The sequence below is a fragment of the Saimiri boliviensis genome, chromosome 1 (genome assembly GCF_048565385.1).
Source record: "Saimiri boliviensis isolate mSaiBol1 chromosome 1, mSaiBol1.pri, whole genome shotgun sequence".
Lineage (NCBI taxonomy): Eukaryota > Metazoa > Chordata > Mammalia > Primates > Cebidae > Saimiri > Saimiri boliviensis.
The window spans coordinates 137,136,888-137,161,291 of NC_133449.1; the positions used below are offsets into that span (position 1 = coordinate 137,136,888).

The 24,404-nt window shown below is 44.3% G+C and overlaps 1 protein-coding gene across 2 annotated transcripts in view; it reads right to left on the reverse strand.

The window, feature by feature from the left end:
* Positions 1 to 24,404, reverse strand: part of WWOX (WW domain containing oxidoreductase) — a 1,146,684-nt gene that overhangs the window by 727,607 nt on the left and 394,673 nt on the right. The window contains exon 9 of one of the 2 annotated variants that reach the window (XM_074404819.1): positions 3,439 to 13,012. The exons of the other annotated variant lie outside the window; for it this stretch is intronic. Coding sequence (XP_074260920.1) covers positions 13,001 to 13,012 — 12 coding nt within the window. The 3' untranslated portion in view covers positions 3,439 to 13,000. Of the gene's footprint in view, positions 1 to 3,438; positions 13,013 to 24,404 lie in introns of those variants that run through there. 2 annotated transcript variants of the gene reach the window in all.

Below are 24,404 nucleotides of genomic sequence, written 5' to 3' on the forward strand. Positions count from 1 at the left end.
AGGAAAGATATAACTAAGACATTAGCACCACCGACACCCACTTCTGGGACGAGCCAGTCTGTTGAGCATTTGCAAAACAAAACAGCAATGTACTTTCCATGCCCCAGCAACCCAGAGTGAAAACTGAGAAGCGAAAAACCCTGGAAAATTTGTATGAGGATCCTCAAAAATCTGAGATGGACAAACGCATTCCGAGAGATCAACCTTGCTAATAAATATGGGCTCACAGCAATGTAACTTACATATGTGAATCTTACAAAGTACCTTTCTCATGGGAATTTCTTTAAGAAAAACAATCTTCTTTAGTTCACTGGTTTTTAAACCTTCCCCCCACCCTGCCCCTTTCGGGGATACTGTACCCTCTAGGCTTGCCAAAAAACCGCTTCCTAATACATCCTAGAGAATATATAATTTCATTTTTCCACAGATGCATTTCTATACACCTGGTATTTCGGTTATTTATTAACCATGCCTAGTTTTGTGGTTTTGAGTTTTATATCTTTAAAGTCATTAAAACTTAATAGGAGAATTAATCATAAAAGAAATCTATCAAACACGGTTGCCAAGCACTTTTTCTCCCCGTGACTGACATCTTTAAAATGTATTTGAATGTTATTTATTTCATCACACCCAGGGAATTAAAAAAACATAACTTGCAGCTTCCAAGTTCAGAGAAAGCATAAAAATGTGATTTACTATTTATTGTACACTTAGGCGCATGCATATTATACACTGCATGTTAATCTTCAACTGGCTAAGTTTAGCAAATTTGACAACACTACTGTTTGCTAGTGAGGAAAAAGAATCGACATCTGTTCTCTTCCAGATACGATTCCTTCTTGGAAGGAATCAGAAATACTCGCAGGCCGCCTATTTTCTGGGTAAGCTGACAGAACGCGGGCTGTTTAAATGGACAGTCAAACCACAATGCCCCCTGGTGGTGAAGTAATGCATATACACATGTCAGTGTTTCTGCACCTTGTGAATATTTTTAAGAAACCTTATTTTGAGTGATATGGAAATTTTCTTTCAGTTTTAAAAATGCAAAGACAAAGATTGTGGCACATCGATGACAATGCTTTTAGAGAGAAAACAGTCACTTTGCTGTGAGTAAAATTAAAGATGCATTTAGTTTATTAAAATAAACGAAGTTATTTTTAAATTTTTTTTTTTTTTTACAATAAGTTTTATATGTGAATCGCATACTGAAGATCAGGAGTATGAGGGAATATTGAAATTTCAGCATATGTATTATTTAAACTACATTTACAAAAGTGGAACAGTTGGAAGAGACTTACTTACAGGTAGACCTGAGGGTCTGTTAGCTTATTTTCAGTTCAGTGAAAATGAAATGAGAGCAGATTCCAGATTTTACCAGGAAATGGAGGGCTACATCTTCCCATCATGCTCTCAGCATGCTCCTCCGATAAGCAGCTTAAAGGGAATTTCCTGAGGTCAGACATAAATAGAGATTCTCAGGTTCTCTTAATCCAGACACACATCGCTTGCAAGTGAGGCATCATAAATCTCAAAAACAGTCCGCAACACATGAAAAGCAATGTTGTTAGAAGGCTCAAATACATTAAATGGGAACGTCTGAAATGTGGGCTCATTAATCAAACACACACTGCCAAAGCTGCGTAGTAATCAAAGATCGAAGCACCTTCCTCTCTCAGAAACTGTCTCGTTTCACTCCTTGCTATTGCTGAAAGCAGGGAGGCCCAGAACACAGAACGCCATCGTTGTCCTTCTTCACCTATGGAGCTGCTCAGCCATGAACACTTAAGGGTCTTACGGTACGTGGAGCATGAAAAGAATCACCCAAGCATCCCACTCCCCTCTTCAAGAGCTGTTCGCCTTGGCAGTGATGACTTTTTTCTGATGCAAAACATTTCAAGACACTTCCTCAGTGTCAGGGACATCACTGCCAAGACATGGCATCAAAGGACGCTGGGATGAAAACAGAAGTCCACACAACAACTTGTGGGCTACACGGATGCCCACAGCAGCACGATTCTTAATGACACAAAGTCCACGAACTAATGAATGAATAAACAAAACGCGGCATATCCATACAATGGAGTATTACTTAGCCACAAAAAGAAACGAGGAACTGGTATATGCTGTGATGGGGATAAACGTTCAAAACATGATGCTGAGGGAAAGAAAGCAGACACAAAAGACTGCTCATACCTGATTCTGTTGCTAAGAAATGTCCAGAACCGGTACATCCAGAGAAACAGCAAGGAGATTGGTGAGTGATTGCCAGGAGCTAGGGAGAGGAGGTATTTGGGGTGATGACTAAGGGAATCTATTTTCTTGGGTTAATGAAAATATTCTAAAAGTGATTGTGATGGTGGGTGCAAACTCTGTGAATACACTAAGAGCTATGGAATTGTATGCTGTAAGCAGATGAATTCTATGGTGAGCACGTTATATATCAATAAAACTGTTAAAGAAAATGAGAGGGACGTTGGAGGGCTAAGGGCAGATACACCCTGCAAAGCTCCAAGGATGTGTGCCTGGGAGGGAGAACAAGTATAGGAGGAAGAGAACAGTGTTGGCATCCAGAGAGGTACGCTAAAACCCTGAGTCGGGCTGGGGTGCCAGTCTCACTTTTGTGAAGGGGATGGGACTCAGGTTCATACCCCCAGAAACCTTCTAAGTAAACTCTGAGAGGACTTACTTGTTCCCCAAGATGTGAAATCTGATGACGGGCACTTAGCATCACAGTGGGTTTGATCTTTCATTGCCACCCCAAACCCACCCCAACATTTTCCCCCATCACAGATCTTCATTAATTAAAGATTTAATTAGCCCAGAGCATCTTAGTTTAAAATAGCTTCTCAGATCCCAGCAGTTTGGGAGGCTGAGGTGGGTGGGTCATCGGAGGTCAGGAGTTCGAGACCAGCCTGGTCAACACGGTAAAACTCCATCTCTACTAAAAGTACAAAAATTACCAGGCATAGTGGCGGGCACCTGTACTCCCAGCTACTCGGGAGGCTGGGGCAGGAGAATCGCTTGAACCCAGAAGGTGGAGGTTGCAGTGAACTGAGATCCCACCACCGTACTCCAGCCTGGGTGACAGAGCAAGTCTTTGTTCCCCTCTTAAAAAAAAAAAGAGAAAAGAAAAAGAACTTCTCAGGTGGCTCTAACCTACAGCCCAAGGTGAGGAGTACAGTTTGAAAGAGAGCAAGCAAAAGGCCGGGACTCTGAGGAAAAGCTGGGTGAGCTATTTTGGAGGCAGCCTCAATTTCCTACACCTTCCTAGGTACCTGGACGCTGTTGCAGCCGGCTAGAGGTGGTCATCTTGAGCTCTTGAAAAATCTGATCATTTGCACAAAGAATGCCAAAATGTTTACACAAAGATATCTGAACCAATAAGTCTGCTATAAAAAAAAAAAAAAAAAAAAAAAAAAAAAAAAAAAAACAGGCAGGCGCTACTCCAAACGAGCTTTTCATTACTAAAAAAAAAAAAAAAGAAAGAAAGAAAACATGTTGCAGTGAAGGTATTTAGGTTCAAAGTTCAGAAATTTGTGAGTATTCACTGAGAACCCGAATCCCTGCCATTCAGCTGACCCTCTGTCCTGCCCAGCATTCTTCACTTTTGAATGCCGAAGAATAACAGCCTCCCCGACCTGCACCCCAGCAAGGCGAAGCCTATTTCCCTGGCTGGGATTTAAGCCAAGCTAAACACCAGCGAACCTAAGCGTGGGACCTGCATTACTTTGCATCCCGAGAAAGAGACCCACTGGCTTTGAATTCTTTTGTTCGGAACTTCTTTGAGCCAGAAAATATTGACTCCTCCGAGGCCCAGCCCTGGCGCTGTTGTACACGCTCTCTGGGTTTGTACTGATCAATGACAATTTCGGAACACATTGCCTGAATAATTCATCATAGAAAAAAGCTTTTGAATTAAATGATATTACTGGGGCTTCCAGCTCAAATGTACACGTGTTGTTCCCGAAAAGCTAGTCTGGCTGGGAGACGGCTTGGAATAAGCCAGATGACACCCAAGCTGAGCCCTACATTTTGTAATTGTAATGAGTCACCTACCCACCCCACCCTCCCCTCAGACACAGGAAAATGCTCTCAGAGTCTCAGTCAGGTGTTCTAGCAGCATGCACCTGGCACATCTTGCCATGGCTGGCTTGCCATGGCGAAATGCTACCATGGTTAACCCAACCCGGTAGCACGCCGCAATCTTAAAGAAAAAAAAAAAGAAAAGTGGAAAAAAGATGGATGAAGGGAGAAAGGAAGGAAGGAAGGAAGGAAAGAAGAAACGGAGGAACGGAAAGAGAAATGCAAAAACGTTGGCTGTATTTTGTGCAGAATAGAACTGAAAGGCGACAGGAATAATTCGATTTCATGTTGGCACCTGGAACGGAGACTTAACACCCAACGCAAATGCCAGGTGGTCCCTACGTTCTGTTTTATTTTAAAGCCCCTCCTTTCCCCACAGTCGCACACACCATTAGCCCTGCACTGACTGCAGCAGTGGCCTGCCAGGCTGGCAAAATGCTACCCCGAAAAGCTATCCTCGGTTCAGTGTGAGCTCACGGCACCCTCGCCACGTGCTTAGGCACGCGAGTCTGCTTTACTGCTGTGTTGTTGCGCTGTCTTTTCCCAGAGGTAGAAACCAGGTTTTGACCCACTTCTTCTCCATCCCTCTACCTCTTTCTTTAAAGACTCAAAATGAGTCTCAGTGAGGCCTCGGAATGGTAAGGAGCATTTGGGACTACTTAATCCGATTTAGGCAAAGCCCGGGATGTCTATTTATAGTGCAAAAAGAGGGAATGTCAGGGTCCCACATGAAATTAAAGTTCCCAGCATCCAGAGACAATTGGGCTTCCACTGCCTTGACCTCTTTTTCTCACAAATGCCTTCAATGGATGGATCTGACAGAGGCTGGGTCCCAAGTCCGTTGCTGGATACTGGAGCTACAGATTATAACGAAGTAAGACATGGTTCTTATACTTAAGGAGTCAGAGCCTAAAAGAGAAGAGAGTCAAATGCGCAAACAACTACCAGATGGTATAATGAGTGCTCTCCTACGAGCTGGCAGAGGGGCGCTGAGCCTGGAGACGGGACGCCTGTCCACCGCCCGGCGTCATGGACCAAGGAGACAGCTGATGAGTGATCTGCAGCCGCTGCCAGTCTCCAAAGGATGGAAAAATCTCCCTGAGTCCCACTTGACCACCTAGAAAGGTTAGCTCAGGTAAAAAGTGAAGAGGTGGGACAGAAGGCAAAAGAAAAATAAGACTATGACAAAGGGACTGGTGGCCGGCCAGGGGTTCTCCCCCAGACCAAACCCATCCAGAAAGACTGCAAGGCATGTGCGCCGTGCCGCCATCAGGAGCAAGGCCACGTGGAAAAGAATGTCTTAGCTTCCTGCTCTGCCACCACCCCGCCCCAAGCAAAGCCATCTCACTGAGCCAGGTTCAGCCCAGACACCTTTGAGTGCTGGCTACACGCTATCACCATGTGTCTCATGGGAAGAGAAGGGTCCGCGTAGCTGTTATACTTAGGAAAATTCGGTCTTAATCAAACTCAGTTAATTATTGACTCCACAAGAATGAGACTACAATAAAACCGTTTTTGCCATAAGCGAAACTATTAAGAATCGTCGCATACTTAAGAGATGAAAAGCCTTCAGAAGTACTCCCTTAGCCTTCTTCAATTCCATTTTAACAGCCATTATTATGCTTCTCTCTCAGTGCCAACAAGGGAGAGAAAACGCAGGAAGTTGCATTTCTATTTAAAGAAAAAAACAAGGCTAGTAACAGTTGTCCCTGCCTGTAATCCTAGTGCTTTGGGAGGTCAAGGCAGGAAGACTGCTTGAAACCAGGAGTTCGAGATTCTGGTGAAGTATGACCATGCCATCATGCCCCTGCACTGCAGCCTGGGCAACAGAGTGAAACCTTGCCTCTCTTTAAAAAGAGAGAGAAAAGTGAGAAATACAGAAAAAGAGAGAAAGAGAGAGAGAGATCAGCCTAAATAAATGCTACTGTTCTCCTTTACTCAATCAGTGAAACAACCAACCTTTCAGAATTTTTCTTGCCATGAAAAGCTCCCGATGCTTGTGTGGTGTTTTAGGCCAAAGGCATGCAGCCCTTTCTCTGGCTCTATAACCTTCAACTCCCCACCAGTAGACAGCCTTACATCTTGGGCATCTCAGTGGGTCGAGTTTTAGTATAACCTTTGTGAGCAGGGCATGTGTGGTTTAGAAAAGGGGCTCCTCCTGAAAACCCTGTCCCTAGGTGGGGAAAGGGTGGGAAGGGACATGCCTCCTCTACCTCCGCTCTATGAATTGTGAAAGCTGTGGCATTTTTTGGTTTGTTTTTGTTTTTTTTTTTTTTAACTGGGGCAGGTGGATTTTATTCCAGGTGCTGGAGAGCTGTGAGCCCCGCCCCTACCCTGGGATGCCCCCGGGGTGGGGGCTGAGCCCAGGCAGGAGTGAGCGCTCATAGCAGGAAGGGGATGATGGGCATGTGCAGGGGCAGGTAGTCCCGGAACTCCTTCAGGTAGCTGTGGTGTTTGCCCTTGGCCCAGATGGTTATCTGGGTGAAGCCCACCAGGGAGAACAGGGACATGGGAGACACTGCATCATGATGGCGAAGCCGATCCAGGACCCCACCTCGTAGGTATGGCTGGGCCAAGACACTGGCAGGAAAAGCCACGTGAAGGGGTTCTTGGTGGGGTATGGGATCTTCCGAGTCTTGGACCCAGCATGCAAATTACACGGCAATCAGAATAAACCACAAAATACACTATAAGAAGTCCAGCTGCATTATTTTTCTTCCCCCACTTCATGGGGGCAACCTTGATGCTTTCTTAAAAATACCAAATGCCCTTTAAAACATGGGAATTTTTTTTTTGGTAAGTCTCAGTAATTCTGGTGTGTAACGAATCTGCCATTTATTTATTTATTTATTTATTTATTTATTTATTTATTTATTTTAAAACAGCCTTTCATTGTGAAAAACAGCTAAGGGTAACATATTCAGGCCCAGCCACTGTCCCTGTAATGTAGTGCTGAGAGTCCACGTTTTCGAACTCCAATCATCAAGAGCGATCAGACCTAATCAAACAAGTATTTATTAAACACACAGTAATGCCAGGTGTTGGAAGGGTCATACAAAGATGCTACTCACATTCACTACCCAGTTACAATGCCCACTTACTATTTCAATCATTAGTGTCACTGGCATGACACTCATTATCAGTATCCCCCACCTGCCCCACCAAACCAACTCACAGCTTAAATTTATCTGGCCTCATGAATATAGAACTTGTAAAGCCAGACCAGGGAAGCTGCTGTGATTGTCCCGGCTCTCGCCTGATGGACAGTGCTCATGGTAAGATTTCATCAGAAGAGTCTTATCTACTCAGGGGTCCAAACTCTCAGGCTTCCTATAGATCTACCCGACTTAGAGGAAAACCAACAACTTTTCCCTTTATCTCTGTTTTTAAATGTAACCGTGCCTTACTCAGTAAGTACAATGAAAACTACATCTTGGTAACATGACGAGACACCACTGCACACCTACTAGAATGGAGAAAATCCAAAACATGAACACCACCAAATGCTGGCAAGAACATGGAAGTCTCGTTCATCCCTGGTAATCATGCACAACGGCACTGCCACTTTAATAGACAGTTTAGGAGTGTTTTTTTTAAAAAAATCCCATACACGTTGACCAAGTAATCCAGCAACCACGTTCCTTGGTATTTAACCACCTAACTTAAAAACTTAGATCCACTCAAAAACCTGCACACAGATGTTTACAGCAGCTTTATTTATCATTTCGCACACTTGGAAGCAACCAGCATGATCCTCAGTTCATGAACGGTTAAACCCTGATACACCCAGACAATGGATTATTCTGTGCTAAAAAGAAATGCGTTATCAAGCCATGAAAAGACATGATATGCACATTACTAAGTGAAAGAAATCAAATCTGAAAAGGCTACGTACCGTGTGACTCCAACTCAATGACATTCTGAAAATGAAACAACTATGAAGGCATTAAAATAATCCCTAGGTCGCCAGGGTTTCAGAGGGCTGGAGGGACAACTAAGAACATCTTTTAATTATTTGTTTGTTTGTTTCAGAGGGAGTCCCGCTCTGCCACCCAGGTTGGAGTACAATGGCAAGATCTCAGCTCACTGCCACCCCCGCCTCCTGAGTTCAAGTGATTCTCCTGCCTCAGCTTCCCAAGTAGCCGGGACTACAGGTGCCCGCCACTATGCCTGGCTAATTTTTGTACTTTTAGTAGAGACGGAGTTTTACCATGTTGGTGTGAGATAAGAAAAGAACAAATTCAGAATAAGACTGGAGCAAAAAAACCACATGGGTCTGTCTTGTGGAATCATTTGGACAGTTTCCTCATGTGTGTACGCCTTGCAGTCTCCCAAAAACATCACCACTCCGAAGCCGGAGCAGAGACACACCTAACAGAGGGTCATCCATTATTTTACGCCAAAGCAAAAGGCATCAGAGGGCTTGGGCCTTAGCATCCAACATCCCCAAAGCTCCCTGCAGAGTAATTTCTGACCTTGCCTTCTTCCAGAGTTTGCTACCACTAACACCTCAGCCATAGTTAACTCCCTTGATGTGGGCATTTCATTCTCCTCCCGGGTGGCTTGAAAGGGCAGGAAAGAAGAGAATCACTGAGCGAGGCCATCTGTCTTCAACAGTCACCCCCTCCATCCGTGCAGACGGCACAGCAAAAGGTGTTCCCAGAAACTAGAAGTGAACTGTCCATGTCCTGGGCCCTGCCTCTCAAGGCGCTTCCCATGCCCCTGGCCACAGCAATTGCAACCCACAAGGAGAGAGCTAGTAATTTGTTTGGTTTTGCATAGTGAGTTGTCACTGATGGTGTCTAAAGGGACTCCTGAAACCACGAGTAAAGCAGACACTCGGGGCGCACAGAATGCATCCTTCCCTTCAAAATCTTAAGCACTAAAGAAAGCAGAGTAATGAGACAAATTCATTTCTCAATGGAGTCAGTGGAGATTCAATGGTCATGGATAGGTACACACATCTCTGATGCTATGATAGTGGTCAAGTTAGTTGAAAAGCACCACACAAGGCCAACCGCCCACTAGCATGCGTGATGCCTCCCTTAAATTCCATTTACAGCTCATCATAGATACGAAATTCTCCAATAAGGTCAACACTACAAGGACATCTGCAGTGATCTCTGCACACGCTTTGCCAGCTTGGCACTCATCTATAACTTTAGATGACGAGGCAGAACACGAGCAATGACTGCAAACATATGCTTGATTTTTTTTTTTTTTTTATGCAATGGGAAAATGCAAAATGAATGGGAGGAGGGAACACTCCTGCCTTCTGAGGACATAAGTGGTATTTCAAGCAATCAGGAGTGATGGGGAGGTGGGAACCAGAATGGGGACTTGGGAGAATCTGAACAAAACAACGTGGGGTGTGGAAAATGAGGGGAGTCAGTGAAGCCAAACAGCCCCAGGTGGAAAAAGAGCCTCAACGAAGTACAAGTCCAATCACTCTAACATCCTAAAGCAAAAACAAAAATCCGTAATTCAGCAAAAGACACCCTTTCAGGTGTTTAGAAGACCGTGGTGATCCATTGAAAGATGTTCCTCTCTCAAGGAATCTCTGGGAATCAGAGATATATTTATTTGATTCTTTATCTACACAGTAATTGAAAGTTATCAAAGTAATCCACACTCACTGAAAAATAAAATACAATAAACCAAATACAGACTGGTTCAAAGTAAAACATGACCATTTTCCTGGCTGGGCACAGTGGCTCACGCCTGTAACCCCAGCACTTTGGGAGGTGGAGGCAGCAGATCACTTGAAGTCAGGGGTTTGAGACCAGCCAAGCCAACATGGTGAAACCCTGTCTCTACTGAAAATACAAAAATTAGCCAGGCCCTGTGGCACAGGCCTGTAGTCCCAGCTACTCAGGAGACTGAGGCAGGAGAATCGCTTGAACCCACGAGGTGAAGGTTGCAATGAGCCAAGATTGCACCACTGCACTCAAGCCTGGTTGAGAAAGTGAGACTCCATCTCAAAAAAAAAAAAAAAAAAAAACAGAAAGAAAGAAAGAAAAAAGAAAGAAAGAAAGAAAGAAACAGAAGGCAAGACAATTTCCTGTGACTTTCTACCCAAACCTACACCCTGGGAATAAAACCCCATCAAAAGTCTACTACTAATCTTTGTAAATCTTTTCCTATAAGCACACAGATGCAGGTTAAGTTATTTTCAACTTAAAAAATACAAATCAATGAAGCATCCTCACTTTACAGTATATCTGTCTGAGGTGTGTGACCCCCTGGGTTTAGCCACAGCATAAGAGACCTCCATTCATCTGATGGTGGTGAACTGCGTTGCAGCAGAGTACCTGAAGAGGAAATAACAAGCCTCTCTAAGGACAGGCCTAAAGCCCTCGAAATGGGCTGTCACCGTGCAACGGACATCAGCCTCTTACTCAATTGACAGGCCTTCCTCCGGCTATAGGATCTTGACTGGTAATTACAGGAAAAGCCATACCATAAAGATGGGGGGAGGAGCTAATTGACAAAACGCTCAGTGTGCTGACTCAAGGACCGATGATCAAGCCTCAAATTTATTTTCCTCAAAAAGTGAGTGATACGTTGCCCATTAAGCCAGGAACATGCAAAATCCAGGAGATCCCACTTTGCCAAAGTCCACGTGTGGGGTTCACACAGAAGACACCTGGACTTTAAATCAAAAGGATCTTTGGAGTGGTGCCTGCCAAAAAAAATATTTCAAAAGGTACAAAGGTTTTGTTTTGTTGCAGTTTCTTATTTCCTTTTGTTCGCGTAACGCTTTGTGTCTGTATCAAGCCTATTTTTACTGAACCTCCAAAGTGCAAAAGGGAAGACATCACTTTGAGATTTGAACCTCCTCCAAGCCTCTGGTTCCCAACTTTTTTACCTTCCGATATGGTTTGGCTCTGTATCCCGACACCCAAATCCCGTGTTGAAATGTAACCCCCATGCTGGAGGAGGACCTCACAAAGGTGTGGGCTGCACAGGGGGCCACACTGTCCTCTGCGATGGTTTCTAATCACCATCCCCTAGTGCGGTCGTGTGAAAGCGTTCCTCTGAGATCTGTTTCTTTCAAAGTGTGTAATACCTTCTCATTCTCTCTCTTGCTGCGGCACGAGCCCTGTGAAGACCTTGCCTGCTTCCCCTTCACCTTCTGCCATGATTGTAAGTTCCCAGAGGCATCCCCAGAAGCAGAAGCATATACATTCTGCAGAACCATGACCCAATTAACCTCTCTTCTTTATAAATTACCCAGTCTCAGGAATGTCTTTAAAGCAGTGTGAGAATGGTCTAATACACTTTCCCATCATTATCAAAGTCTGGAATCCTTGCTCTACCTGGTAGGGAAGTGCTACTTCAATCTATCCAAATGGAAAGAAAATTCAGGATGATCACACCTCACGCAGTGAGTAAGAACACGGACTCTACAGGTTCACACAACAACTCCAGCTATATGCGCTTGGCCTGGTTACATCTCTTCTATATGCCTCAGTTTTCTCATCTCTAAAATGGGGATAAGATTGTTGGGAGGGTTCCATTTACGTCAAGTATTCAGAAGGAGTGCTGTGGATTATATGCTTACCTACATATAAGTGCATGGCAAGTACTATATACATACTAGCTCATTCATTATTATTGTTTTCATTTTTGCTGTGTCATTAATCAGAACTTGTAAAAACAATAATTCTCCTTAAACACCCCGAAGGTATTTTATAAACAACTCAGTTGACATTGTAGGGATCTAGAATGACCAAATGCAGTTGCTTTTCTGTGCCATTAAGGAAAATAAAAAACAAACATGCTATACACACAAGTAAACCTAGCTTGCTGTGGCAGATATGTTTCCAAAACTTGTGTGCATAAATCAAGCCACGCCTAAATAAACTGGGTAAGCCTGTCAATCTTGTAGTGAATTCCTTCTGTCCAGGAAAGCTTCTGGAGGACCCAAGTAACGCTAGCCACCTGTCCTACATAAAGATTCTTAACATAGAACATTTTTGTATGCGGCTTTGGCTTATGGTTAAAGAGTGAGTGTCAGGTCCAGGCAAACAGTGGAAGGAGGAAACATGTTATTCCATTAGGTAACGGCCTTAAAGTTGCTCCAGCCTTCTCCCAGGAAGGAGGCCACGCTCCAACAGTAGCAAGTCATCAGACATCAAATTCACTAAGGCATGTGCTGTGCACGGGGCAGGTTAGTCTGTTCTCTGCAGGAGGACCCATGCTGCTTTCATCAAAATGTCACTTTACTGGGATGGTAAAGAATAACTCCCACGCTGACTAGAGATGATTAGTAATGACTACTTGGAGTAGTGTGCGAAGCATGATTCTGATGGATTAGTGATGTCTGTCCTGAATAAGGGACTTTGGGAAGTAGACGCAGGCACACGGGGTACTCGCCATCCCCAGGATCAAGGCAGGCAAGCATTTGGCCCAGCAGGCATGAGGCCCCCAGTAATTTGTCAAAAGGCTACAAACGGTGAAACAAACGAACGAAAAACCACCTTGATGTGATTATGCATATTCTCTCAGAACCAGTTACTCTCTGAATCATAACTCTGTAAGTCACTGAAAATTATTCAGCGCACATAAGCACCACAAGCCGATTTCTCTAAGCCAATATATAAAGAAAGTTTCAACATAAAGTCAGTCTTCTTTGAAAAGGAAGGGAAACAGTGATTCTGTGCGTTATCTCCTACTGGCAGGTCCTGGACTTCGTCCCCAGGGTCAGAGATGGTCTCCTGCTCACTGTCACAGTCCTAGATGTAGACGAGTGAGTGTTCTGTGCGTCACATGCAAACACTCCAGTGTGGACTGGACGTTGAGTATGTTTGATTCCGGCACACTGGGAGGTCGCTTTGATCCACAGATGAGAAGGGAGGCTTAATTGCCAGAGTCACAGAGATGGTCCTTCCAGTGGACTGTGCCATGGGTCAACTTACCCACTTTGCTAGCCGATAGAAAAGAAGAAATAAATTACAGTTCGAACACACACACACACACACACACACACACACCCCTCTTCGGAATGAGTGTATTGTTCAACCTCTACCAGCTTGTGGCTCAGCCCCCCACTTCCATCCTCCGTAAGCTGTCCACGTGCTGTCACCTAACGGAACCACCCGCTTCCCTGGGTGTGGAAATGCCACCCGTCTTCCAGGCTGCTCATTTACTTGTCATGTGAAACCAGCTGACGCATCTGACGATGCCAAGTTTCAAAAACGTAGAGACCAACCCCAAAAGCACAGCCCCACACTCGCCACTCCCTCTGTACACTGAAAATGCCAAGTGTCACCCGCCATGCTTAAAACACATCAGGACCAGGGAGAAAGCCAGCCGAAGACATCCATCAACAAGCAGCACCCTGGGCTGCAGAATCTTGACGAGGGTAATGAAGAGAGCAGTGGAAGGCAAGGGAATGGCAGTATGTGGAGGTTGACTCCCGGGCCACAGAGGCACCGGTGGCCCCCCTCCTCCACAAATGACAGTTATTCAAAATGGCTTTATAGGCTCAAATTTTCTCCTGGGGTTTCAAATTTAGCTCTCATCCCCCAGCTTGTAAACAAACTCCAGTTGTGAGTCAGTGATTGCCATTTTGATGGGATTCTGTAATCACTCCCACAGGTACACAACACACCCTCTTACATACTGCACTGAAAACCAGACATCATAGCTAGGTGTGGCAGGGCGCACCCATAGTCCCAGCTACTCAGGAGGCTGAGGCGGGGGGATCACTTGAGCCTGGGAGGCGGAGGCTGCAGTGAGCAGAGACTGTGCCACTGCACTCCAGCCTGGGCAACAGAGCAGAACCCTGTAAAAAAAACAACAAAGAAAACAGCACATTGGAGCACCACTGGAGCTTAAATATACATCAGCATGGGGAAAGGGAGAGAATTAAATTCAAAAACTGTTCACTGAGCACCTACTAGGTTGTCACACCAGGGTTAAATAAATTGGTCCTTTCCCCAAGGGGCGTGTCATCCAGGGGGAAGATGACCTCACAACCACACAGTCACGATGTAGAAGCCCTCATGGTGTCCGAGCAGACTGAGAGAGAAGGTGATTAATGGCCTAGGTGGGTAAAGGTCTGGGAAGGCTTTGTGGAACACACGATGCCAAGAGCTGGATTTTGAAGGATGGAGAGCCGTTTGCCAACAGACAAGTAAGCACGAGCAGGGCAGGCAGCCTCGGGAAGAGGGCACAGCTGGTGCAGATGACTCAGCCTGCTGCGCTCAGTTCAGGTTGGCTGAAGCGTCAAGTTGGCCAAGCGGGAGAGGTGGAAGGAAAGAGGGCTGGAGCGGTCACTTGGGGCCAGTCAGGGGCCACTGAGCCAAGCCGAGTTGCCTATGATGCCTCTTTCGTATGAGCTCATCGCTAGTTTGATTTTATGAGCTCCTGCTAATGAGTCCCGTTTTGCAGTAGAGCAAATGGTGATGGAGTGAGGTTCTCAGAGCCATTTCGTAGACTGAGTAACTGACTCCTGCGTCTGGGGAAGAAAAGCCACGTTTACTTTGAGGGAGGCTTGCTAAAGATAGCTGAAGGCCACTGTGGAGAAAACAGTTAACACAGTTAGCTGCGGGACAGAGAACCGAGGGCCAAATGGTTCAAAATTCAAAGGTGTGTTTTCCAACGCAAAGAGGACATCTGAGCCATGAGACGATTGTTTGTTTCATTTGCTTGCACCATGTCAAACGCCCTGTCTTCCTTCTCTTCCGTCTCACCAGCCGGAAGTCTGAAACTAGCCCGGCACTGAAAACAATGGGTGTCCATGACCTCCTTGTGAAGAGTGTAAACAGATTTGTGGGAGCTGCAGCAGTGATCACAAGAGAATTTCACCAGCGATGAGCACCAAAGGAGTCCGAGGCAATCAAGACAAAGGTAACCACACGAACATATGCACGCGTACATTAATAACAGATTAATAACAGATGAGGTCCCTCTAAAATAGACTCACTGTACCTGAAAGTTACTATATAGTTATTCTTATGTTAAACAGTACTGCGTACTTCCAACATGCTTCCATTGGTAAGTGGTTGATGATCATGGGACCGTATATTATCACGTGGCTATTAACCTTATATGTCCTTGATAAGGAAAGGTCGACCCCAAATAGAAGCCGCCACCACCACAACCAAAAAAAAATTTTTTTCTCCCATCTGAACAAATCACTTAGTGTTAAAAATAAACAGAACTAGAAATTGTCTCTAATAAACTAATATTAGTCTCCCCAGAGGGTTAATTATGTCGCTCCGTATTTTAAGAAGAATGTAAATTGCCAGTTTCAACAGATGTTCTTTTAAAAGAATTGGTTATCTGGGAAATGATGGGTCTTTGTTAGAGCTTACCCCAGTGGAATACAAACATTAAAATCATCCGGCTATCTGTCAGCGCCCCCTCCTCCCACAACTGTTACCCATACCAGTGATACACCCTTTGGTTATCAGCAGCTTCAGTGACAAGGGTTCCAGCCAGAACTGTGGTCCTAGATTTCAGATGGCATGTCAGGAGGGTTTCCAAAATTCCCTTTGAAACCTTCCAGTGAACCCAGAACGGTATCTTGCCATCATGTTAAGTCCCAGCTCAGGTGCTCCCTCGATGGTCATTTGCATGGTATTCTTTTACCCTGGAGAGCAAGACTATTAGGTCACAAGGAAACAGAGCTAGAATGTTCTGGAAAAACAAGCCCTTCCAAATTCAGTTTAAATGCTCCAACATGTGAAATTCATGTGACATACATATTTGAAAGCTGCTAAAGGAAGAATGAACACTTAAGCCTCACTGGGAAAGTGGTTAGAAGAAAGAGCCACCAATGTACCGGCTGTTTTCTCCTCAAAGACATTTTGCGGAGACTGAAATGTGTGTTGGCAGGTTCACGGAGTGAGAGCTTCCACTTGGATATTTGACCAAGTAAAGAGAGGAAAAGAATCCTCAATGTGGCAGTTCATTATTCCAAGCTGAGTGACCTCAGCTGACCTGGGGGTCTGGAGAGAACCTCTGTTCTTTTTTGTTACAGCTGGTGGTGGGTGCGTGGCTGCCAACCTCACTTGACCTAACTCTACATTATCATCCTGGTTGGACTCACTTCACAGATAGGGAAACTGAGGCTGAGAAAGATGAATGACTCCTATGAAAAACTTAACAGAACCTGCTCTCACTATTGATCTGCTAGTAATGAGCATAAAAATCTCATCTCAGCTAGAAAGGTAAGCAGGTAACTACTGATCTCCTCAAGTGTTGCTCAAAGGGCCTGCCCAGTGCAGGATTTAGACACCCTGCAGAGACTGGGCAGTTCCGTGCCCTACAGGCAGGAGGGGACAAGGCAGCCTAGTGCCATTATCAGAGACCACGTCCCTAATGGCAGAAAGACCAACAGAACGGTGACAACAGATGAGGCCCACTGAAAGCCTACTCTGAGAAAGAGGCTTTGGGCGTGTTATTTCACTCAATCATCCCACTGCTCAGCCACAAAGATATCATTATACCCATTCGACAGGCAAGAAAACAGACTCAGAGAGGTGAAGTCAGCCCGCCCCAGCGTCACACACTGCCTAACGGCCCATGAAGAAAATTCCAGGTCTGCCTGGCTCAGAGCCTCCCTCCCTCCCCTACAGCCACTGTCTCAGAGGACACCTGATGAGCTCAGAGCACTGACACCGGACATCCGAAGCACGTCTACAGGCTCTCCGGTCAGCTACCTGAGGACTCAGCTTCAAGGCAGCGTCAAGAAAAAATGAGTTTGCTCATATGCAGATGCCACAGTGGTCGATCCGCTGAAAAATCAGAAAGTGTCGTCCTTGCCGAGGAACTCTCACAAAAAGCCAATCTCAGCTCTCTTGGGTCCCAAAAACAGGGCTCAGGTATACCACTGTGTAGGTTTTACATGATCCAATCCCACGATGTACCCTTTACCTCAACTAGAAAATGAACTCAGCCACCTAGACTTAAGCTACACCAAACCTATTTCACTGCTAAGACAGTAATCCCAAATTTCCCACCTGGACTAGCTGCTAAGACTATGCCAATTTCCAGGGTACTGGGATAAAGAGCTTCCCCTAAATAAAGACCCATCTTCCACATTCCCTCCATCCCCAGCCCAAGATAGCAGGAAACTTTCAAGTCCTCCAAAATGTACATTCTCCAGTTCCCAGGGAGATCTCTCTCTGCTCCACAGCTCAGAAACCAGACTGCAGCCATCACAAGTAAGAGCCTGAGAGAGAAGGGGTCCCGGTTCCGCTTCCTCTAGAGACCCCATTTCTGAGGACTCCTGTACCTCTTTCGAAGGCTGGGGAATGTGGGATAGAGATTCTAGGGTAGAAATATTGCTTTTCTTTCTGTGGCCCAGGATCCCCAAGCAGACGCCGATTTGGTGGCACAACGTTGCCTTATGCCCAATTCTAGTGTTAGGGGATTGGTGGTTCTGGAAGCCAGAGAAAAAGACGGCTAAAATCAAGGATGCATTAAGTGACTAAGAATGGAGCTCTGGAACACTAGTTTACAACCAGGGGCCACTGTGCCCCCCAGAAGGCATTTGCCAATGTCTGAAGACTTTTTTTTTTTAATGATCCTACTCGGAGAGAGGGTACCTAATGGCTAGAGGCCACAGATGTCACTAACCGTCTATACCAGACAGACCTCCAGGACAAATGATCCTGTCTCCAATACAGCATGAAGCCTGAGCACGCTGAACTAGAGGGAGTATCTGCAGTAAGTCTTGAACAGGTAACACGAGAGCCATGCCTCTTCCCAAAAACCTGAGCGTAAAATGGTCCTGATGTTGCAACACCATGTAAAGATGGAACATTAATAAGAGATTCCCTTCAAACCTGTGGGCTCCTCCTTAATACATCTCATTAGTTTGTATGAGTACATGGGAAATGGCATTGGGGAAATAATTCCCAGAAGTTCAACTCTGCTGACACATCTGCTTTTTCTGGGAGGAAAAGAACCAAATCTCTGCTGTAGTCATTCAGGGAAACCTAGCACCTGTCTATAGCAACATGTTCAAGAAGAAAAAAAAAAAATAAGCAAAGAAAAAAAAACCTGAAAAAAAGAGATAAATTATTTATCCAGCATAAATATTAAAGAAAATTGCAAAACACAGTCTGGTGTCACCATGCTGTTGTTACAGAATCATCTCGTTATAGCTTCTGGCAAAATACTGTTGTCCTTAATATCACTACAACAGAGGCGTCTGGGATGTACCAAGCAGGGTACATGTGTCTGCTCGCTGTCGAGGACACTTAGCAGGATGCCAAGCAGCTCATCACACTCCAGTAGAAAACCGTGCAGGGATGCCCTGGTAGGAATGAGCCTGCATTCGGAATAGATCATGAACTTCGCCGGAACCCTAGGTGCAATTTAAAACAGGCAGTCAATGAAACGCACCCGGTAAGTGTGCTACAGCTGAGTCTGAATGGCTTAATGGTGCACACTACCGAATTTCCAGAAACTTTATCAGCTGGTTGTTGGGCACACCCGTTATTAAGTATTAAATTATATAAATGTACGATTCAATCAGCTATATTAAAAAGGTAAGAAGATACTCAAAGCTCAGTACTTCCGAAAAATCTTAGTAGACATGACCTGTCTACTAAGTACCTGGATTTCCTATGCTCATGAAGTTACCTACATCTGAAGTTATCTACATCTGTTGGTCGGTATAGTGCAAGTCCCATACATATATAAAATGGTACCAGACCACGCATCTCTTTCCAGCTCCAAGTTCCAAGCTGCTCAGGTTGGCAACTTGAAATCAGCCATGGTGTGAGTATTTACACCACAGTAATCAGCAAATGCTACAAAACAAGGTTTGTTTCCCCTGGCTTTCACCAAGGGAGGAAGTGGTTCAGCACTGACCAGCGTACCACCACACAGCCCCTCACACAGACACCAGGCACACGGTGACAGCACTCACAAAGAGATTTTGTTTTCAGACAAAACGTCCCCTCTTCAAAGTTTAGCAAACTCTTTTCAGCAACTACATGGGCTCCTAGGTAACGGAGTCATTTAATAAATCTGTACAATAATAATTAAACACTATCAATAATGTAGCCATGGAAGCTTCCTGGCTGGCCCTTTCTGCCTTTGTCGAAAAGTGATCCACGCTGACATTCTGAATAAGGCTGGCAAAAGAAATACATCAAGGAGTGGCAGTGGAAAGTAGTTTTGCTCTCAATAATGTATGAAGCCCCATGCTGGGAAGAGGGATCCTTGGAAAAGTGGCTCCGTGGCAATCTGTTCTTTCATCTGGAGCCGCATCCAGGCAAAGGTGCTGCCCCGAATCAGAAGCACAATTGCTCACTTGTGAGCAGACGTCCTTCACGCGGTGGGCAGCGCTCTTTCAACACAGAGCTGAACAAATGCGTGCTGCGAGACAGGCTCCTCTCCCCATCACCGAAAGAACACAGTACATACTAATACAGCGGGCTGTGGAACGATGTTTGAAAGGGGCATTGAGGCAGGAGAAAAATCACTCAGCAAGGCAAAGTAATTTTCCAACCACACAGGGGCAAGGAAGAGGTTTCAGTGCGTCTGGAGGTTGAGCGGGGAAAGAATCTGAAATATCTTCATCCGCAAAAGAAACCTCAAACAGGGCTCCTTAGGGAGTCAGAAAGGACCTCACTGGGCAGGCCCAGTGCAGAGCCATATTGAATACTGACCATCCAAAAGACTGTCTTTAAGGAACCCGCAGTTTGATTAAACGTGCGTGGCTGGAGGAGGCTGTGCCCGTGTGAGGTCAGGGAGTATACGCAATTCTATACTTTCCCCTGAGCTTTGCTGTGAACTTAAAATTGCCGTAAAAAGAAAGTTTATTAATATTCTTAAAAGTACATGTAAGCCTGAACCCTATAATCAAATGAACTATTTTCTTTCTGCCTGGGAATCCCTGTTGGAAGGACTTTCAGTGTTCATCCCAGGGAGTTTCTTGGGGCATCTTGGTTCCAAGGAAATCTCATCTGTACAGCGTGTGTCAGCTCACCGGAGGACAGGCAGAGCAGAGCGTGAGTGTCTTACCAGGTACACAGGCTACGTAGTACAGAAACACCCTGGAAAACCAGCACAAAGACATCCTCCCAGTCTTGATGTAACTTTGACAGACGTGAAGACAAACTCAGTGCCACCTCACATTCTCTTTCCCGTGCCCCGCCCATCCTCCAGAACCCGGACTTCGGGACAGCTCCCACAAACTTAGTCTCTTCTTTGAGGCTGACCTAATTTGGTCCCCTTCTGGTATTTCATTTTGGAAGGCAGAATTACCTATTTTATCTAGAAAAAGTAAAATTAGCAACCTGGTTAGAGTCCTACCTTTAAAGCCCTACATCCACCCAACTTCCACACACAAACACTATTGTTCTCCAGCTTGATAATTATTAAATTGTAATGTAAAACCCAAGTTCTGCTTAAGTATGCGTGATTATTAGACTGCAAGTCAATTGTGGATAACACGCAGATATAAATGCAGCTAATAAGTCTTACTGTAATGATTAATCAATTTATGAATACATTATTTAAACTAATAGCTCAGGTACGGTATCTTAAACAAGTTACGGAGTATATTGACGAATTCAAATACCAGCTGCCAGGTCAATAGCAAACTGTAAGTAAACTCTGGGGAATATATATACTTGGAAAAAAAAAAATCTGTGAACAAAGGGTCTTAGATGAAAATATTCTACAACAATTTCAACTTTTAAGACAAACATATAGGACTTTAATATGTGCCGAAGCCTTAAGAGAAAGGTACGAAAGTGTTTCACTGCGAATTTCGTTCCTGTTCCAGCCTATGTAGTAATAATCATTAAGAGCAGCTTACACAAATTCACATGTTAACACAAACCACTACATACATGTGCAAAAAGACCATGTATTCAAATTAACATTGATTCCTTCAAAATCGATATATTGGGTTCATTTCACTGCAAGGGAGCTTTTTTATCTGTAAACAACCCTTTAAAAGCAAACAAAAAGCATGTCCAAAAACTAAGATTCATCAGCCAGGCATGCTGGCTCATGCCTGCAATCCCAGCACTTCGGGAGGCTGAGGCAGGTGAATCACCTAAGGTCAGGAGTTCGAGACCAGGCTGGCTAACATGGCAAAACCCCATCTTTACTATATACACACACACACACACACACACACACACACACACACACACACACACACGATAAAATGAGCAATTTTCCTGAAAAAGTTCCGTCTTCCAACAGACACACTAGGAGCCACCTGTTCTGTGACAGCCACAAAACCTGCCCCTAAACCCCACTGTCGACCACAAGAGGGTTTCTGTGAGCAAAGCAAATGCTTGCGTCGTGATGCTGTCCCTTCTCGTTTTTTTAAATTAAGGCTAATTAATGTGAGTTTAATAAATAAACCAGAAGCGCCTTGATTTCCAAAGGTGTGATATTTTATCACAGCTTCAAGTGATGTTGCATTTGAAAAAATTAATTAGCATCTTGCAAGATTGGCCACACATTATTGAGTAAGTAACAGAAGCTTAAGTGAAACAGATGAAATATTGGTAAGCGATGCAGCCCACAGTATAAGTATGTGAAGGGGGTCAAAGGTTAATCCCTATTGATTTTCCGAGTCTGCGTACAGCGCCGCTGGGAAAGGCCAGTTCTGTTGGCAATCAGCTAGCACAAATACATTATAAATCTTACTGTCTGCCTTCACTGATCAGTGTCACTTACTTCCTTTGCTAAAGACCATTAAGAAACTACAAAAAAAAAAAAAAAATCTACCCAGATGCCGGCAAAAAGGAAAGCATTAAAAAAAAATTCTTCCATGTCAGCCAATGCTTCTGCAGATGGGGGACTTTCCTGAAAGCTGAGGCACACCTCCCTGAGACCTGTCTCTCTCAAGGAAGGTGACATGCAACTTTCTTGAGAGTCAATCCATTTCAAAGAATAAAGGCAGAGTATTTTTCAAATGACCTTCAACATCAAATTGGAGGTAAAAGCATCTTTCACATTTGGGTGCATTTAAGAAAAAAATAGAAGAAAAGGAGTCAAACATGCTCATAAATATTGAGAGGCATCTCTAACTTGGTTTTGCAAAATTTGGCATAGCACTGAAGCCAGGCAAAGGTAAGTTGAAGACGACCTTCGTGTCTAGGGAGCCCCTTGCAATACTCCACACTAAATGTTTGACTCCTTTACTTAAAGTGAGCCCCCAAAATGCATAAACCTCAGTGCCCCAAAATCTTGATCCCCACTTTCAGGAACTTATTGAGTAAGTAAGAGAAGCTGAGTGAAACAGATGAAATACTGGTAAGCGATGGGAACAGATATGAATGAATGTTTCTTTTCCATGTCTTCTTTCTTTTAACAGATTGTACCGCCTGGCACTCTTGCTAGACATAGGGAGGCGGATGAGTGACATGGATCCTTCCCAAGAAAAATGAAACATACATTCTGTGTCATGTTATTGACTCTTGTACAACAAGGTCCTAAGAAGCAGCCTTGGCGCCAGTAAGTGCTCTGTCACTTGCCAGCTGGGTAACACCCAGTTAATTACTTCAGCTCTCTAAGCCTCAGTTTCTCTGCCTGGAAAATGAGGAAAATCATAGTAGCCACTTCACGGAACGGTCGGGAAATTAGAAATTACATGGAAAGCACTTAGCACAGGGCCCAGTAAGTATTCAGTAAATGTTCCTCAATTTTTTTCAATATTACGGAGTTATTTGGCTGGGTGCGGTGGCTCATGCTTGGTATCCCAGTGCTTTGGGAGGCCAAAGAAGGGCAGATCACCTGAAGTCAGGAGTTCGAGACCAGCATGGCCAACATGGTAAAATCCCATCTCTGCTAAAAATACAAAAATTAGCCAGGTGTGGTAACGTATGCCTGTAGTCCCAGCTATTTGGGAGGCTGAGGCAGGAGAATCAACGAAGACTGCAGTGAGCTGAGATCACGCCACTGTACTCCAGCCTGGGCAACAGAGCAAGACTCCATCTCAAATAATAATAATAATAATAAAATTATGGAGTTACTTGACATTGGGGAAAAAAACAAGTGACCTCCTTCAACCTCTGCTTCACTAATGATGGTCATGGAATTGTGATGTAAAGACGTGAAGCCATCTGATCCACCATTCTATCTAAATAAATGTATAATATCTACCTATTCCTTCGATTTCTCAGAACAGGTGGGACAGTAACAAGCATATTCTAAGTTATTCTTCAGAAACAGATATTATTAAGTTCTAGAAAAGTGTATGAAAGCAAAACATATCAGAAATGCAGAGAGCTGGGTAGCTCAGCCTTAACCAACGGTAAGAGAAAGTTAGGACATCTTAGGGTAAGAAAAGGTTCTATTTCTGCCCAAAAGTTATGTATTTTATTTTAAAGCTCCAGCCCCAAGAAGATTTATAGAAAAGCTTCATAGATATGTGCTATGTCTTCATCGTTTTCACAAACACAGCTGTCTTATCGCCTCCACAGCAAGCGCACGCACGCGCGCGCACACACACACGCACACACACACACACACACACACACACACATACACACACTCTTCCCCTGCCCTGAGCCAAAGTCATAGCATTCTTGAAAAACTTCTGTAAAATATGGCCAAAATATTGGGAAAACATTCTATCTGTGATTTTTTTTTCCAGAATTCCATCAACTAAGCTCAGCGTACCGTGTACTGATATCAAGACGTACTTGAAAAGATTTTAAGTACCTTAAATTAAGGGATGGAGGGAGGCTAGGGATGGCTCTCCCAGGGCAAATGATAAACAAAGGAATATCCAGCAAAGTTCTCATCAAAAGTTCAGGATCTATGCCATGACTGTTTCTATCAATGACCTTTATTCCCCCTTTACGAAACCTTTTATTTCCAGATTTTCAACTCTACTGAAAGACTATCCTTTTCATAGGCAGAGGATAGAGTAGAACTCAAATGGGCAGTGAAAACCAAGAGAGACAGAGGCCAGAGAGTCTTTTTAAAATCCAAGAGGCTCCAGGCTGCTTTGAACTCTCCTGAGTTGATGTAAGTATGCTTTCATCAGTTACAAAAATTAAGGGCATATACCACAACAGACGTCTACTTGATTACAAATTATAAACTTGGATCATTCTATTAGCTACTCTCTCCAGGAACGGTATAGGTTAGAGTGACGTTATTCTTTAAAAATAATGCATGCCATTTCAATCTCTCGTCACTAATTTAGATTCTGGTTTTCCAATTGACCACTTCTGATCAAACCATCATTGTGTTTACTTTGCACAAGATGAAGGTCTCTAATCAGGAAGAGTTCAAGTACCAACCCTGCTCCTTTCCTGCTATTTGCTGTTCTAAGAACTATATCCAAACACTGGTCTTTTTGCACAAATGTTTCTATG